Here is an 18,204-nt window from a genome sequence, read left to right on the forward strand (position 1 = left end):
GCCTGACCAGTTACACCCAAAACAAATGAACAAATAAATAAAAAAGCGTAGGCAACGTCTGTGGCGATGTCAGTCTTTTTGGAGCCGATAGTCAGCTCTTGCTAGTTCTTTACGAGGGTTTGTAGATCGTAGGGAAAGGCAGTCATTCTGGTGATACAGCCTCAAGAAGACATTTTGGTTATTATGTCAACCATTCAGAGGTCATGTCAGGAAACGTTTCTTCACACAAATGTGAAGTGTCAATGTCAACTGTCACTCAGTTGAATGCACACAACCTTTGGAGTCACAAAGTTCTGGCTTCACATCAATTTCAAGGCCTGAGCTCAAAATTCTAAGCTGACATTCCAGTGCAGTACTGAAGGAGGGCTGCACTGTTGGTGGTCCCGTCTCTTGGATGTGTGATGAACGTATTATGGTAACCATTCACCACTGTACTACATTGTACCACGCTGTTGCCCATGTGGGCTCCACCTATGGACCATTGTACTGTACTACACTGATTGTATCATGTTGGTGCCCTAGTGGGCTCCGCCCCTGGCTCCGCCCTCTTGAGGGAAGGTATAAAGAGTAGCTGCCCTGTAGGCGGCTTTGATTGCAGAGCAGTCGCAGGCAGACAGGCACTGTTCTAGTTGATTAAAGCCACTGTTCACTTCAACTCTCTGTCTCGTGTGAGTTGATGGTCACATCAATTTAATCAACTACAACATCGCAATGGAAGCAGCCCACAAACCTGACCGACTGGAGCTCGACCCACAGGCCGCGGAAGCCAAAGGGATTTTTTCACACTGGCTCTGATGTTTTGAGGCCTACCTCGCTGCCTTCTCCTCGCCCTCCGTTATCGATGAACAGAAGCTGTGCCTCCTCGAGAAGGGCGCCCTCAACCAAGAAGAGACGGTAAAACTAGCCACCTCCCTAGAAGTAGCATTTCAAAGCCTCAACGCTTTCCCATCTGATCACGCGACCCCCTCATGGACCCCCGACCAGAGAGTACCCCAGGCCTGTGCCATGCAGCTGCCTGCCCAACCCGGGGGCTACCCTGCTATTTCTGTGGCCAGCACCAGCACCCCAGGCAGTGCTGCCCGGCTCGGAACGCGAACTGCAGCGGCTGCGGTAAGAAAGGGCACTTTGCCAAAGTTTGCCTGGCCAGGTCCACGTCCTCCAAATCGCAGGCCCGTCTCTCGGACTCACAGGCCCGCAGTCCCCGCAGTGTTGCTGCGTGCCTGCCGGCTCTGCCCCCTCCGGAAGCGTCAACCGCCCCCTCCGGACGCGTCATCCGCCTCGTGTTGTCTGTGGGGGCAGCCATCTTCAACTTTGCACAACACGTGCGACTAACGGGGGCCACCGTCCTGTCCACCGTCTCCCACGTGGCCCGCCATGTGCAACTCATGGGGGCCGCCATCTTGGCCGCCATCTGCAACGCAGCCCGACACGTGCGACCGACGGGGGCGGCCATCTTGGGACCACCCCACCACCTCTGACCACGCCGGCTACCTGCAACTCGGCACGGTCACCCTCGACCAGTCACGCCCAAAGCACCTCCGGAACTCCTGGGTGACCGTCTGGGTCAATGGACACAAAACGCTTTGCCTGTTTGACTCCGGGAGCACGGAGAGCTTCATTCACCCAGACACGGTAAGGCGCTGTTTGCTCCAAATCTCCCCCGCACTTCAAACAATCTCCCTCGCTTCCGGATCGCACTCAGTCACAAACCTGCGATACAAGGCGTCAAATATGCAAACTTTAAGCTATACGTACTCCCAGATCTCTGCGCTCCTCTTCTGTTGGGACTGGACTTCCACTGCAACCTCAGGAGCCTGACCCTGAAGTTCGGCTGGCCCCTACCCCCTCTCACCGTATGTAACCTCGCGACCCTGAAGGACGACCCTCCCCCGCTCTTCGCAAATCTCACTGTAAACCTGTCGCCACCAGAAGCAGGCGGCACAGTGTCAAGGACAGGACTTTTATCAGGTCCGAGGTCCAGCGACTCTTGCGGGAAGGGATCATCGAGGCCAGTAGTAGCCCCTGAAGAGCTGTGGTGGTCGCCATCACCGGGGAAAAGATCCGGATGGTTGTAGACTACAGCCAAACCATAAACCGGTACACGCACCTCGACGCGTACCCCCTCCCCCGGATAGTGGACATGGTTAATCAGATTGCACATTACCGAGTGTTCTCCACGGCAGATCTGAAGTCCGCATACCACCAGCTCCCAATCCGCCCGGAGGACCACCACTACACGGCCTTTGAGGTAGACGCCTGCCTCTTCCACTTCCTCTGGGTCCCTTTGGCGTCACCAACGGGGTCTCGGTCTTCCAAAGAACAATGGACCAAATGGTGGACCAGTACCGGCTGCGGGCCACATTTCCGTACCTGGGCAACATCACCATCTGCAACCACGACCAGCAGAACCATGACGCCAACCTCCAGAAGTTTCTCCAAACTGCCCAAGCTCTCAACCTCACTTATAAGGCAGCACGGTAGCATTGTGGATAGCACAACTGCTTCACAGCTCCAGGGTCCCAGGTTCGATTCTGGTTTGGGTCACTGTCTGTGTGGAGTCTGCACATCCTCCCCCTGTGTGCGTGGGTTTCCTCCGGGTGCTCCGGTTTCCTCCCACAGTCCAAAGATGTGCAGGTTAGGTGGATTGGCCATGATAAATTGCCCTTAGTGTCCAAAATTGCCCTTAGTGTTGGGTGGGGTTACTGGGTTATGGGGATAGGGTGGAGGTGGTGACCTTGGGTTGGGTGCTCTTTCCAAGAGCCGGTGCAGACTCGATGGGCCGAATGGCCTCCTTCTGCACTGTAAATTCTATGAAAATTCTATGATAATCTATGATAACAAGGAGAAATGCATTTTCCGCACAACCAGACTAGCCATCCTTGGCTATGTCGTGGAAAACGGAGTTCTAGGGCCCGACCCCGACGTATGCGCCCCCTCCTGCAACTCCCCCTTCCGCACTGCCCCAAGTCCCTGAAAAGGTGCCTCGGGTTCTTTTCTTATTACGCCCAGTGGGTCCCCAACTATGTGGACAAAACCGCCCACTGATCAAAGCTGTCATCTTCCTACTGGCGGCTAAGGCTCGCCAGGCGTTCAGCTGTATCAAGGCATATATTGCCAAGGCCGCGATGCACGTGGTGGACGAGTCCATCCCCTTCCAGGTGGGGAGCGACGCGTCAGAGGTCGCCCTCGCCGCCACCCTCAATCAGGCGGGCAGGCCAGTAGCATTTTTCTCCCGGACCCTCAATGCCACAGTGACCGGGGCTCCTCCTTTATGAGCGATGAACTGTGTCAGTACCTGCTCGGTAAGGGCATCGCCTCGAGCAGGACTACCATTTACACTCAGGAAAACGGACAGGTGGAGAGGGAGAACGCAACGGTATTGAAGGCCGTCCTCCTGGCCCTACGGTCCAGGAATCTCCCAGTTTCTCACTGGCAGGAGGTCCTCCCTGACGCGCTCCACTCCATTAGGTCACTCCTTTGCACACCCACGAACGAGACCCCTCATGACTGCCTGTTTGTTTCCCCAAGGAAATCCACCTCCAGGGTCTTGCTTCCATCCTGGCTGAAGACACCGGGGCCCATCCTACTCCGCAAACACGTAAGGAGCTATAAGTCTGACCCCCTGGTCGAGAGGGTCCAGCTCCTTCACACCGACCCCCAGTACGTATACGTAGAGCACCCCGACGGCTGACAGGATACACTCTTCCTTCGGGACCTGGCACCCGCAGGATCCCCTACCATCAACCCAACCTACCCCCCACCCCTACATGGCCTCCACACCCCCTCCTATACTCCCTCTCCCCCTTTGCCGAGCTACAGGAATGAAGCTCCTGAAGACACGCTCCCGGAGTCCACGCCTGTGCCCGCATCGACCAGTTCACCACCCATGCCCGCACCTACGAGTTCGATGCCTGTGCCTGCTGCGAAACCAGAGCTCCGGCGATCGCAGCACACGATCAGGGTGCTAGACAGACTGAACCTGAGAGCCCTTCACCCCTGCCAAACTTCAATTTTTTAACAGGAGGTGAATGTGGTGAAAATATTATGGTAACCATTCACCACTGTACTACATTGTCCCACGCTGTTGCCCATGTGGGCTCCACCTATGGACCATTGTACAGTACTACACTGATTGTATCATGTTGGTGCCCTTGTGGGCTCCGCCCCTGGCTCCGCCCTCTTGAGGGGAGGAATAAAGAGCAGCTGCCCTGTAGGCGGCTCTCATTGCAGAGCAGTAGCAGGCAGGCACTGTTCTAGTTGATTAAAGCCACTGTTCACTTCAACTCTCTGTCTCGCATGAATTGATGGTCGCATCGGGATGAAATGTTAAACCGAGGCCTCATCTCCCCATTTAGGTGGAAGCATAAAAATCCCATGACACTATTTCGAAGAAGAGCAGAGGAGTTATTACATTTTTATCTTTCTTCAGTTCTGATGATAGATTGCAGATTTGAAACAGTAATCCCACAATTTATCTCCACAGATGTTCCCTTAATATTTTTCTGTTTTTATTTCAGCACCTGCAGCATTTTCTTGTCTGAGTCATACAAACCTTCAGGGGACATAGCTTGGGTGGGCTAATGGAGACAAAAGGTTTCAGCTATGACTATTGAGAATGTAGGTTTACAATGATAGCTGTAACACAAACAAAACATGTTAAAAATTAGGATATATGGGAAATAGGCATACTTAAATGGTCAAAGGTTGATCTGAACATTACTGAAAGGGAAACAACAAGACTATAAAGAGAGCATTCTTACAGAGATAAGTTGTTGCCTGGACAATTGAGGAATTTAGAGGAAAGGTTAAAAAGGGTACACAAAACACATGTTTCAGTAGAACAAAAAACATGAGTGAGAGTGATGCTATCAAGATGCACTGCATCAATAACCTGGTGGGATAATATTTGGGATCGGGGCTCGAAAGTGGAAATATACCCTTCGATACACATCATATTGCATTTTGTTATTACTGCTGTTCTAGCTGCCACATATCAATCTTTTACGATGATTATGTTTAAAAGATGGTAAAAGGCAAAAGGAAAGTCGATTAAATGTGAAATCGGTAATGAGACGTAGGAATTGGTTTCTAAATATGTAAGTGAATAAGCCCTTAATATTGGAAAGAAAGTATGTATCTCGGACTCACTCTAGGAAATAGGATTGCCCAAATTATGAATCTATTGGGTTTACAATTATAGGATCAGAGAGAGGGAATGTGGTTTTGGGAACAGGCTGACAAGACCCATAGGTCTGGAACAGAAATGCCAAATGAGGCCCTAGCTGGAGACATTACTGACCATCTGCAAGCGCACTCAAGTCAACACATAAGCTCATTATCGCGATATGGACTTTGTGATTACCCATTCACATTTACACAAAAGGACAAGACTGTGCTATGAACATGTAATGAACTTCCAGACACAGATGATCAACTTTGTAGCAGGACAAACATAGAGACCATCAGATTCTGTAATGGGCTAATAGCTGGTCATAAGAGTGTTCCAGAGGACAATGGATCTTGATTGAATCACCCTGGCTGAACAGGAATATCCTGTTTATTCCCGTTAATGAGTTTCAGTCTGGATGGGGCAATAGAACTCAGGTCAGGTATAGGCGTATATCTATGACTCAGTGTTAGCAGAACCGATATAAAAGAAGAAATATTAGAACAGATAGTCAACGACAACCTGGGAGTCCCCCAGGCACAACCATCATAAGATGAAGGGACTCTGGGTTCCGAGCCCAAAGAAGATATCCACATCAAGTGACCGAGTGACCACAGCCTGGCCAGGTTCCTTCACTCAATGCCTAAAGCTCATCTGTGAATTGTGAATAAAGTTGTGCTGAACCGTGAACCTGTGTTTGTCCTTTGATCGCCTCACAAATAAGGGCACCTGGGTAAAACGTTCTAGTAATAAACTGGTTGAAGCGTCTGACAACTTACAGACAACAGCTTTGAAATGATCTGGGACAATGGAAAGGAATACAAGCGTTCCAGTAGTAGAAATCTGGAACTCTTTCCCTAAAAGGTTAGAATGGAAAAAGTCAAAGATAGGTAGATGTTTTTTTGGGGGTCAGGCAATGTATTTTTAAAGCGCTATGGATTTAAGATGCAGATCAGGCATTATTGGAGGGGCTGAATGGCCTCACCCTGTTCACAACTGAATGGTAAAGCGCTCTTCACAAACTGGCTGGTTCAGGATTTGATTCTTTATGGCAGAGCGGTTTGAGCGTCCCTGCGGTCCGTACTGTAACTCTGGTGTGCAGTAACCTGTCAGAGCATTTTCATCGGATTTACACACGGAAGTGATCTCATTCTCTGTCCGGACTGCTTGCCTTTTTTTTGCACGGCTGCGTGGGAGGAGAATACAAGAGTGGATGAGAAAAGACAGCGGGCTAACCGAGCGGGGACTGTGAGCAACACCGCAGTCAGCGGAGAGGGAGGGAGCTGAGCCCAGCCCAGCCTAGCCTAGCCAGGGGAGCTGAGCCCAGCCCAGCCCAGCCAGCCAGGCAGGGGAGCTGAGCCCAGCCCAGCTCTGCCCAGCCTAGCCAGGGGAGCTGAGCCCAGCCCAGCCCAGCCTAGCCAGGGGAGCCCAGCCAGGCAGGGGAGCTGAGCTGAGCCCAGCCCAGCCAGGGGAGCTGAGCCCAGCCCAGCCCAGCCAGGGGAGCCCAGCCCAGCCAGCCAGGCAGGGGAGCTGAGCCCAGCCCAGCCAGCCAGCCAGGGGAGCTGAGCCCAGCCCAGCCAGCCAGGCAGGGGAGCTGAGCCCAGCCCAGCCCAGCCAGGGGAGCTGAGCCCAGCCCAGCCCAGCCAGGGGAGCCCAGCCCAGCCAGCCAGGCAGGGGAGCTGAGCCCAGCCCAGCCAGCCAGCCAGGGGAGCTGAGCCCAGCCCAGCCAGCCAGGCAGGGGAGCTGAGCCCAGCCCAGCCCAACCTAGCCAGGGGAGCCCAGCCAGGCAGGGGAGCTGAGCCCAGCCCACCCTAGCCAGGGGAGCCCAGCCCAGCCAGGGGAGCTGAGCCCAGCCCAGCCAGGGGAGCTGAGCCCAGCCCAGCCCAGCCAGGGGAGCTGAGCCCAGCCCAGCCCAGCCAGGGGAGCTGAGCCCAGCCCAGCCCAGCCAGGGGAGCTGAGCCCAGCCCAGCCCAGCCAGGGGAGCTGAGCCCAGCCCAGCCCAGCCAGGGGAGCTGAGCCCAGCCCAGCCCAGCCAGGGGAGCTGAGCCCAGCCCAGCCCAGCCAGGGGAGCTGAGCCCAGCCCAGCCCAGCCAGGGGAGCTGAGCCCAGCCCAGCCAGGGGAGCTGAGCCCAGCCCAGCCCAGCCAGGGGAGCCGAGCCCAGCCCAGCCAGGGGAGCCGAGCCCAGCCCAGCCAGGGGAGCCGAGCCCAGCCCAGCCAGGGGAGCCCAGCCCAGCCCAGCCAGGGGAGCCCAGCCCAGCCAGGAGAGCCCAGCCCAGCCCAGCCAGGAGAGCCCAGCCCAGCCCAGCCAGGGGAGCCGAGGCCAGCCAGCCCAGCGGAGCTGAGCCCAGCCCAGCCCAGCCAGCCAGGGGAGCTGAGCCCAGCCCAGCCCAGCCAGCCAGGGGAGCTGAGCCCAGCCCAGCCAGGCAGCCAGGGGAGCTGAGCCCAGCCCATCCCAGCCCAGCCAGGGGAGCTGAGCCCAGCCCAGCCCAGTCAGCCAGCCAGCCAGGGGAGCTGAGCCCAGCCCAGCCCAGCCAGGGGAGCTGAGCCCAGCCCAGCCCAGTCAGCCAGCCAGCCAGGGGAGCTGTGCCCAGCCCAGCCCAGCCCAGCCCAGCCAGCCAGCCAGGGGAGCTCAGCCCAGCCCAGCCAGCCAGGGGAGCTCAGCCCAGTCAGCCAGCCATCCCAGCGGAGCTCAGCCCAGCCCAGCCAGCCAGGGGAGCTGAGCCCAGCCCAGCCCAGCCCAGCCAGCCAGGGGAGCTGAGCCCAGCCCAGCCCAGCCAGCCAGGGGAGCTGAGCCCAGCCCAGCCCAGCCCAGCCAGCCAGGGGAGCTGAGCCCAGCCCAGCCCAGCCCAGCCATCCCAGCGGAGCTGAGCCCAGCCCAGCCAGCCATCCCAGCAGAGCTGAGCCCAGCCCAGCCAGCCATCCCAGCGGAGCTGAGCCCAGCCCAGCCAGCCAGCCAGGGGAGCTGGGCCCAGCCCAGCCCAGCCATCCCAGCGGAGCTGAGCCCAGCCCAGCCAGCCAGGGGAGCTGAGCCCAGCCCAGCCAGCCAGCCAGCCAGGGGAGCTGAGCCCAGCCCAGCCCAGCCAGCCAGGGGAGCTGAGCCCAGCCCAGCCCAGCCAGCCAGGGGAGCTGAGCCCAGCCCAGCCCAGCCCAGCCAGCCAGGGGAGCTGAGCCCAGCCCAGCCCAGCCAGCCAGGGGAGCTGAGCCGAGCCCAGCCCAGCCCAGCCAGCCAGGGGAGCTGAGCCCAGCCCAGCCCAGCCAGCCAGGGGAGCTGAGCCCAGCCCAGCCCAGCCAGCCAGGGGAGCTGAGCCCAGCCCAGCCCAGCCAGCCAGGGGAGCTGAGCCCAGCCCAGCCCAGCCAGCCAGGGGAGCTGAGCCCAGCCCAGCCCAGCCAGCCAGGGGAGCTGAGCCCAGCCCAGCCAGCCAGCCACGGGAGCTGAGCCCAGTCAGCCAGCCAGCGGAGCTGAGTCCAGCCCAGTCCAGCCCAGCCAGGGGAGCTGAGCCCAGTCAGCCAGCCAGCGGAGCTGAGTCCAGCCCAGCCCAGCCCAGCCAGGGGAGCTGAGCCCAGTCAGCCAGCCAGCGGAGCTGAGTCCAGCCCAGCCCAGCCCAGCCAGCGGAGCTGAGTCCAGCCCAGCCAGGCAGCCAGAGGAGCGGTGCGGAGGGAAAGGCTGGCAGACATGTCCCAGCTCTCATACGTGCAGATGACCCTGATGGTGCTGTTTTCATTCCTGCTGACCCTGGGCTTAGGCTTGTGGCTGCCCGAGATTCTGAGTGCATTTGTTAAGCTGTTTGGTTTTCAGGAGGACACGGTGACCCACAGCATAGTGCTGATGTACCTGATGTTTGTGCTGTACTTAGCCATGCCCTCCCTGCCTCGCGGTTCGGTCAAGGTAAACACTTCTCAATCTATCAAGTGTCGCTTCTTATTGCTGAATGCTACCCGGATCTCGGTGTGCCGACGCGGGGGTTTCGAAATAAATCTCTAAATCTGTTTCCAGCCTAAAATGTTTCTGGAAGTTGACATTTGTAAATGGCAAGAATCCAGTGGGGACGGTAACACCCGGGGCGAAGTACACCAGAATAACTCGTGGAGCTGTTATTGTTTTAAAGGTATAGCGAAATCCATTATCACAGTATTTGGCCGCGCTTTACCATCACATCCAGCCCCACCTCTCTCCATCAAGCTTTCTAATTGCATGTTGGACGACATTGAGGCGTTCCTATCACTTATTTTTCCTGGAAGTCTATTGATTATATTTTGTGTGAAGGGCCACTTTCAATCAGTGATCCCTTGCCCTACCATCTGTGTTTATTCTACCATTCGATGCCAGAAAGATAAATAGGGGAGGAGATTCTGTCCATGGAAATCTATTTGACCCTCTATGCATTCCTAGCCACTCGTCTTTCAAAGGCAAAGAGCCCAGTTTCTCACAGTTCAGTTTTCTGAAGCCAGGGAACTTGCCTTGCGGCTCTTTTATGTTAAAAAAAAAGTACCAAAGTTACAACACAGGCCAAGGAGAAAATGCTGGAAAATCTCAGCAGGCCTGGCAGCATCTGAGGGAGAGAAAAGAGCTAACGTTTGGAGTCCAGATGACCCTTTCTTTGTCAAAGCACACAGGCCATTTTTTACACCACAGGCCATTTGGGCCAATCCGTCCATTTGCTGTTTACCTTCCTCGAGAGCAAGTCATTCCCAGCATCTTGCATCCCATCAACTCTTCCTTTCACCCGCCCTTTTATCAAACCTGGAACGTTGCCTCAAACACAAATTCTGGAAGCGAATTCCAAATTCTCACTCCTCGCTGCATCAATCTAAATCTCCCGTATTCAATCTTGTATTTTGACATCAAGTTATTAACTGCTCAATTGCTGATTGAAAAAAGTCTTCCTCTCTCTACCCTGTCTCATCCTTTCATAATTTTAAACACTTCTATTAAATTGCCATGTAGCTTTGACAAAGAGTCATCCAGACTCAAAGTTAGCTCCCTTCTCACTCTACAGCTCCCTTCTCACTCTACAGCTCCCTTCTCACTCTACAGCTCCCTTCTCACTCTACAATCGGACCTGCTGAGATTGTCCAGTATTTTCTGTAATTGTTTCAGATTCTAGCATCCGCAGTAATTTGCTTTTACCCTGTAGTCTGTGCTGTTCAACTTGAAAACAAATTGGGGCAGCACGGTAGCATGGTGGTTAGCATAAATGCTTCACAGCTCCAGGGTCCCAGGTTCGGTTCCCGGCTGGGTCACTGTCTGTGCGGAGTCTGCACGTCCTCCCCGTGTTTGTGTGGGTTTCCTCCGGGTGCTCCGGTTTCCTCCCACAGTCCAAAGGTGTGCGGGTTAGGTGGATTGGCCATGCTAAATTGCCCGTAGTGTCCTAAAAAGTAAGGTTAAGGGGGGGTTGTTGGGTTACGGGTATAGGGTGGATACGTGGGTTTGAGTAGGGTGATCATTGCTCGGCACAACATCGAGGGCCGAAGGGCCTGTTCTGTGCTGTACTGTTCTATATTGTTCTATATTCTATAAATTATAATTCTTCTGTCACAGCTTGCATTTCCTAACATTAGGCTGCATTTCTTTTCTGTGGCAGTGACTAACTAGCATGCCAAACATTTTTTTGTTATTATTCATTTTTACACAATTTAATGTCGCTGATTAGGCCTGGATTTATTGCTGGTTTCTGCTTGGGCTTCAGAAGTTGGTGGTGAGCTGCCTTCTTGAGCTGCTGCAGTCCATAAGGTGTAGGTTCATCCACTGCTGTTACGGAGGGATTTCCATGATTTTGACCCAGTGACCGTGAAGGAACGGCAGTATATTTCCAAGTCAGGATGGTGAGTGACTTTGAGGGCAACTTCCATGTATCTGCTGCCCTTGTCCTTCTAGATGTTCATGGGTTTGGAACGTGCTGTCTCAGGAACCTTGGTGAGTTGTGGCAGAGCATCTTGTCGATGGTACACACTGCTGCTACTGTGCATTGGTGGTGGAGAGAGTGAATGTTTGTGGAAGGAGTACCAATTAAGCAAGCTGCTTTGTCCTAGATGGTGTCAAGCTTCTTGAGTGTTGTTGGAGCTGCATGTATCCAGACAAGTGGGCAGTATTCCATTCACTCCTGCCTTGTGGACAGCATGAGGAGTCAGGAGGTGAATGACTTACGGAAGGCCTCTGACCTTCTTTTGGAGTCACAGTATTTATATGGCTAGACCAGTTCAGTTTCTGGTCAGTGGTAACCCCAGGATGTTGATAGTGGGGGATTCAGTGATGGTAATGCCATTCAATGTCATAGGGCAATGGTTTAATTCTCTCTTATTGGAGATGGTCATTGCCTGGCACTTTTGTGGCACAAATGTTACTTGCCACTTGTCAGCCCAAGTCTGGATATTGTCCAAGTCTTGCTGCATTTGCATGTGGACTGCTTCAGTATCTGTGGAGTCGGGAATGGTGCTGAATATTGTGCAATCATCAGAAAACATCCCCACATCTGACCAGATCTTAGAATCCCTACAGTGCAGAAGGAGGCTATTCGGCCCATCGAGTGCACCGGCCCTCCGAAAGAACACTCTACCTGGACCCCACTCCCCCGCCCTATCCCCGTAACCCCACCTAACCTGCACTTTTGATACTAAGGGGCAACTTAACATGGCCAATCCACCCAACCTGCACATCTTTGGTCTGTGTGAAGAAACCAAAGCACCCAGAGGAAACCCATGCAGATACGGGGAGAATGTACAAACTCCACACAGACATACCCGGAATTGAACTCAGGTCCCTGATGGAAGGAAGGTCATTGATGAAGCAGCTGAAAATGGTTGGTCCTAGGGCACTACGATGGAGAAATTCCTGCAGTGATATCCTGGGACAAGGATGACTGACCTTCAACAACCACAACCATCTTCCATTGTGCTCGGTATGATTCCAACCAGCGGAGACTTTCCCCCCTGATTCCCATTGACTCCAGTTTTGCTAGGGCTGCTTGTTGCCATACTCGATCAACATTTATTGCCCCTCCCTAATTGCCCTTAGTTGAGTGGCTTGCTAGGCTATTTCAGGAGTCAGCTCAGAGTCAATCACATTGTTGTGGCTCTGGAGTCACTTCTAGTCTAGACCAGGCAACAATTTCAATTCCTAGAGGACATGAGTGAAATAGATGGGTTTTTACAACAGCCCGATAGTTACATGGTCGCCATGACTGATACTAGCATTTGAATTTGTTTGTTAACTGAATCCAGCTGCCCAAGTGGAGTTGGAACTTTGGTCTCTGGGTCACCTCTGAATGATCAGTTCAGTGCATAAACACAGTGTCACTATTTTTTTGTATTATATTCTCAAAAGCTTCATTAGCCTCTTTACAGTGTGGAATCCAATACCACACAAATAGTTTTATAAAGAGCTATCGTTACAGTGTGGTATTTATATTTTATACTTTTTAAGGTAAAGGGTATGATCTAACCGAATTGTAACAGATACCCGTGTCGAGCGCTTTTAGTTGGGTGTTTCCCAGCGCTCGCAGTGTCGAGAAAGACCAGGACTCTGTTGAAATCCCCCTGCCAGCCTGGCAATGCCACCTCAGCACCTTGGCAGTGCCCAGAGGCCAACCACCCGAGGGCCTCCTATCTCCTGGGAGACCACCTCAACTGCCATTCCACCTGATCAGTATATGTGAGGGCCAGTACTGAACAGCGCTTGTAAGGTCTCGGAGGCAAAGGGGTTAGATCCCAATGCATTGAGTAGATCAGGCAGCTATAGATTAGAGTGAAGCTAGCTACTCACTCTAATATGCAGATTTGCCAAATACTGGTCCCACCCACAATGGGGATCCCATTAGATCTCGCAATGTGTGACAAGCCGGGTAGTTCCCAGAAGAGGCCACTCCTGGCATCTACCGGCCACGTCACGTCCCCATTCAACCGAGTGGGGTGTGAAGCAGCTGATAGAGCTTGTCCAAAATGTAGAGTTAAATTAGTATTTTGTTGACAGCTGTTTTGGCCTGAGGTGCTGTATTTAATACCATTTCAAAAATAATTGAGTATCCAATTCTTTTTTTCCAATTATCGTGGCCAATTCACCTGCCCTGCACATCTTTTAGGGTTGTGCGGGGTAAGACCCACGCAGATACGGGGAGAATGTGCAAACTCCACACGGACAGTGACCCGGGGCCGGGATCGAACCCGGGTCCTCGGCGCCGTGAGGCAGCAGTGCCATCAAACCGCCATGTTTAATACCTTTTTGGACCCATACCATCCATAGCCTTCTGCCCCTCCATAGCATCAAGCTGACTTGTTTTAGATTGGTATGTGCGATGTGTGCGTCGCTGGCTGGGACAGCATTTGTTGCCCATCCCTGAGAGCATTTAAGAGTCAAGCACATTGCTGTGGGTCTGCAGTCACATGTAGGCCAGACCAGGTAAGGATGGCAGATTTCCTTCCCTAATGTACATTAGTGAACCAGATGGAATTTTACAACAATTGACAATGGTTTCATGGTTATTAGGCTTTTAATTTCAGATTTTTGTTGAATTAAAAATTCCGCAGTCAGCCCAGGTGGGATTCGAACCCATGTCCCCAGAGCATTACCCTGGCTCTCTGGATTACTAGTCCAGTGACAATACAACTATGGCACTGCCTTCCTTTCAGAGTATAATATCTGTTGTTATTTATTTTAGCAACATGCATTATGTCACATTTCGTATCACAGAATTATAGAACAGCACAGGAGGCCATTCAGCCTGACGTGTCTGTGCTGGCTCTCTGCAAGAGCAACTCAGTTAGTCCCACACCCCCATCTTTTCCCAAAACTCTGCCATTTTTTTTCTCCTCAGGTAATTATCCAAATCTCTTTTGAAAGCTACAATTGCGTCTGGTTCCACCCCACTCTCAGGCAGTGCATTCCAGATTCTAACCGCTGACTGTGTCCTCATGCCACTTTTTGCTACTTTTTGGCAATCGCCTTAAGTTGGTGTCCTCAACACTTCTTCCAATGGGAACAGTTTCTCCTTATCTACTCTGTCCAAACAAACCTCCTCTCAACTTGCTCTTCTTTGAGAAGAATGATCTTGGCTTCTCCAATCTGTCCATATAACTGAAGCCCTCATCCCTGAAAATATTATTTTAAAATTTTGCCGCACCCTCTCTAAAGCCTTTACATCCTTATCCTAAATTCAGTGCCCAGAATTTGACACTGGTCAATAATCAGGCTGTCAGCAAAGTTGGAGCCACTAACTCAAGTTAGTGTAGCACGGTGGCACAGTGGTTTGCACCGCAGCCTCACGGCGCCGAGGTCCCAGGTTCGATTCCGGCCCTGGGTCACTGTCCGTGTGGAGTTTGCACATTCTACCCGTGTCTTCGCGGTTTCTACCCGTGTCTTCACAGGTTTCGCCCCCACAACCCAAAGATGTGCAGGGTAGGTGGATTGGCCACGCTAAATTGTCCCTTAATTGGAAAAAGTGAATTGGGTACTCAAAATTTAAAGGTCAAACCAGTGTTTTATGAAGGTTAATCATAACTTCGTCATTCTTGTTCTCGAGGCCTCCATTTATTTATAAAGCCCAGGATTCCACATGTCATATTAACCACTGTCTCAAACTACTCTTGTCGCTTTTAACAGTCTGTCCACATATACTCTCGTATTACAGTTCTCATGGTCCTTTTATTCCATTGGCTTCAACTTTGCTTACACCCTGATTATTGACATTGAATTCCATTTGCCCTCTTATTAGTATCTTTTTGTAGTTTCCTTTGCTATTCTAAAAGTAATCTAAGTCCCTTACTTTGGTATCATTTGCAAATTTCTATTTCACATCTTTTAGGCATAAATCCAATTATTAAAAGAGATAGTGAACAGAGGTGGCCCCTGAACTGAACCCGAGGAGGTGCAATGCCTCATTTCTAACCACTCTGTGCAAGTTTCTCTTAAATGCCTAGTCTATTTCCCCCATTGTAACCAGCTTTTATTCAGTTTGCTGCCCTTCCCTAATTCCATATCCCTTAACCATCTCCAATATTCTCCCATGTGGTGCTCTGTCAACGTGCTTCCTAAAGTGTAATGAAAGTCACCATAGTCCCTGAGGACCGTAGGCTGCTCTGCTCTTTTGAGAGAGAGCTGACTGGTGGTGATTTAACCTGAGGGTCACCACACCTTAGGCGAGGGGCAAAGTTGTGAAGGCGGGGCCTTCATGAATAACCTCAGCCGGTACTGGAATTGAACTTGCATTGTCGGTGTCACTCTATGTCATAAACTAGCGGTCCAGCCAACTGAGCTAAACAACTCCCAAGCTGCACACAGTGCAATTCCCCAGTCTTATCATATCTGTCAAATAATTCCATAGGTTTGTCAAGAACAGGGATTCCTGATTACTTCCAATGTCAAAATTGTTTCAACTAAATTAAAATACTCAAATAATATGAAGAGATATTGAGGGAGGTTTATATCTGGAAACAAAAAGGAGTTGCCATCTTTTCCGTAGGAAATTGTTAAAGAGCACAGCAGAATGTTCGGCCACCAAGAAACGACAATGAACAGGTGACAACTGAGAAAGAAATTGCGGAAATGTTGAAAACACTATTTCACAATAATGTTTACAAATGAAAAAGGCAGAACAATTTCAAACAGGAAGAGACTGCTAAATGCGAGAAAAGATTAGAAATGGTTAAAATCACTTAGTAGCACGTGAGGGAAGTTGCAGAAGTGCAAGATGAATATTGTCAGATTTTGGTGCAGTGCTCTGAAGGTGGCTTCACATCCACATGGCTCCCCTACCTCACTGGATCATTGGCCAGAGAATCAGAAAGCAGCAATGTATTCCCATATTTATAAGAAAGGGGTTAGGAATGGCACTCCCAATTACAGGTATTTATGGCATGGTGCAGTTCGGAGGAATTTTGAAACTACGACGAAGGATGCCAAAGGAAATATATTGACTATGTTACGGGTCAGCTTGGCTTTTGGAGTTCAGGTCCCAATCACCCAGCTTATGTGGATTTCTCGGAGAATGTTAGATTGAATGAATGGAGTGAATGGTCGATGTTGTCTACCTGTACTTCAGAAAGAAACTGAACACTGTCAATCACTGCAGAAAATTTGGAACTGTAGATTAAATTGCAGTGTATTAGCCCGGATTAGAAATTGTCTGGTTGCTTGTGCTGCACAATGGAGTAGATGTGTGGTGGCTGATTGCTGGTTCTGTGCTACAGAGGCTAGTGTTGGGTTTGTTAGTGATTATAATTTTTGTGAATGACTTGGAAGATGGACTCGCAGAAAGCACCAGGCTTGAAGCAGTGATGATCATTACTATGGATGGCATGGTAGCACAGTGGTTAGCACAGTGGCATCACACATCCAGGGTCCCAGGTTCAATTCGCGGCTTGGGTCACTGCCTGTGTGGAGTCTGCCATTCTCCCCATGTCTGTGTGGGTTTCCTCCGGATGCTCCGGTTTCCTCCCACAGTCCAAAGATGTGCAGGTTAGGTGGATTGGCCATGCTAAAATTTCCCTTAGTGTCCACAAAGGTTAGATGGGGTTACTGGGTAACGGGGATAGGGTGAAGGTGTGGGCTTAGATAGGGTGATCTTTCCATGGGCCTGTGCAGACTCGATGGGCCGAATGGCCTTCTTCTGTACTGTAAATTCTATGATCATGAACGGGCCAAATATATCTAGAAATACCAAAGCATGGAAAGGACTGACTCGCGACGGGCATAATGGAATGGTGGTTTGGTGGGGGTGAGTAACAAATTTGCAAAGCAGGATGTGGAGAGATTTTAGCTCCTGGTCTTCATTGACGTGTGCAACCTGAAAACCCTGCCAGGTTTGGGCGGCAATTCAGGATTGCGCATATAAATTAAGCCTGCCTCGCCATGCAAGCTTGTTCCTGCAGGAATCTGTGCCTAGCAGCCTGCAGAAGTGATCATTCAAGCAGCATGAGGCCACCACTGGGGCTGCAGAAACCATCCCCAGCATGAGGCTTCATGTTGATGATGATTGGGGGGGGGGGGGTGTGTAAGGGTGGGAATGTATGGTGATAGGGGATACAGGTGGCCCTGTGTACCTGGAGGGGTACTTGTGCTCCTCCTGACGCCTGAGCTAAAAGAAAATGAAAAGAACTTAGTATCATAGGGCCTCATATTTAATCATGGCCTGAACCTGTATTCAGCGAAACATAAACAACATTTATTGAAGAGACCTATAAATGTATGAAATTTTGGACGAAGGAAGGATCGTGAAGTTGAAATCAAAAGCAATATGCTGCGGATGCTGGAAATCGCAAATGAAAATTGAACGCATTCCATGGATCTGGAGGAATCTGTGGAGAGACAAATGGAGTTAATAGGCCTGGACTTCCATGGAGTGGCAACCAGAGTCGGATTGTCACTCTGCTCTTGAAAATCCTTTTGATCATTTCTCACACGGCCTTCCAACTCGGGCCAGGTGAGAACAGTGTAGTTCAGCATGCTGCTGACGTCTTCTGTTGAGGACAGCAGAATTGGATGCATGATGGAATGCCCCCCCCCCCCTTTTTTTATGGCACTAGGTACCATAAATCAGGTGAGTTTAAAGGTCCAGCCACATTCAAGCCTGAGAGAAGTTTGGTTTATCAGGTAAGTGGATTGAGTTTGGGGTGGGCGGCAGGGTTGGCGATGGAATTGTCGATTGGTTATGCCAGGTTTGTGGTTGGGGGGATAGTGAGGCGGGAGGGGGGTCCATGGGAATGGGTAGTGAGAAGAGCCTTGTGGAGTGGTCTGCCTGCCCATTTGTGGGGGTGTGTGTGTGGGGGTGTGTGTGTGTGTGTGTGTGTGGGGGTGTGTGTGTGTGTGGGGGTGTGTGTGTGTGTGGGGGTGTGTGTGTGTGGGGGTGTGTGTGTGTGGGGGTGTGTGTGTGTGGGGGGGGTGTGTGTGTGGGGGGGGTGTGTGTGTGTGGGGAGGTGTGTGTGTGTGGGGAGGTGTGTGTGTGTGGGGGGGTGTGTGTGTGTGGGGGGGTGTGTGTGTGTGGGGGGGTGTGTGTGTGTGTGGGGGGGTGTGTGTGTGTGGGGGGGTGTGTGTGTGTGGGGGGGTGTG

The 18,204-nt window shown here is 51.8% G+C and overlaps 1 protein-coding gene across 1 annotated transcript in view; it reads left to right on the top strand.

Moving 5' to 3' along the window:
* The first annotated feature begins 8,689 nt into the window (after positions 1–8,689).
* The window catches only part of LOC119976167 (D-beta-hydroxybutyrate dehydrogenase, mitochondrial-like), a 47,008-nt gene continuing 37,493 nt past the window's right edge, over positions 8,690–18,204 (top strand). The window contains exon 1 of the mRNA XM_038816442.1: positions 8,690–9,054. Coding sequence (XP_038672370.1) covers positions 8,842–9,054 — 213 coding nt within the window. The 5' untranslated portion in view covers positions 8,690–8,841. The remainder of the gene's footprint in view (positions 9,055–18,204) is intronic.

Source organism: Scyliorhinus canicula, chromosome 13 (assembly GCF_902713615.1).
Source record: "Scyliorhinus canicula chromosome 13, sScyCan1.1, whole genome shotgun sequence".
In the NCBI taxonomy this organism is placed as follows: domain Eukaryota; kingdom Metazoa; phylum Chordata; class Chondrichthyes; order Carcharhiniformes; family Scyliorhinidae; genus Scyliorhinus; species Scyliorhinus canicula.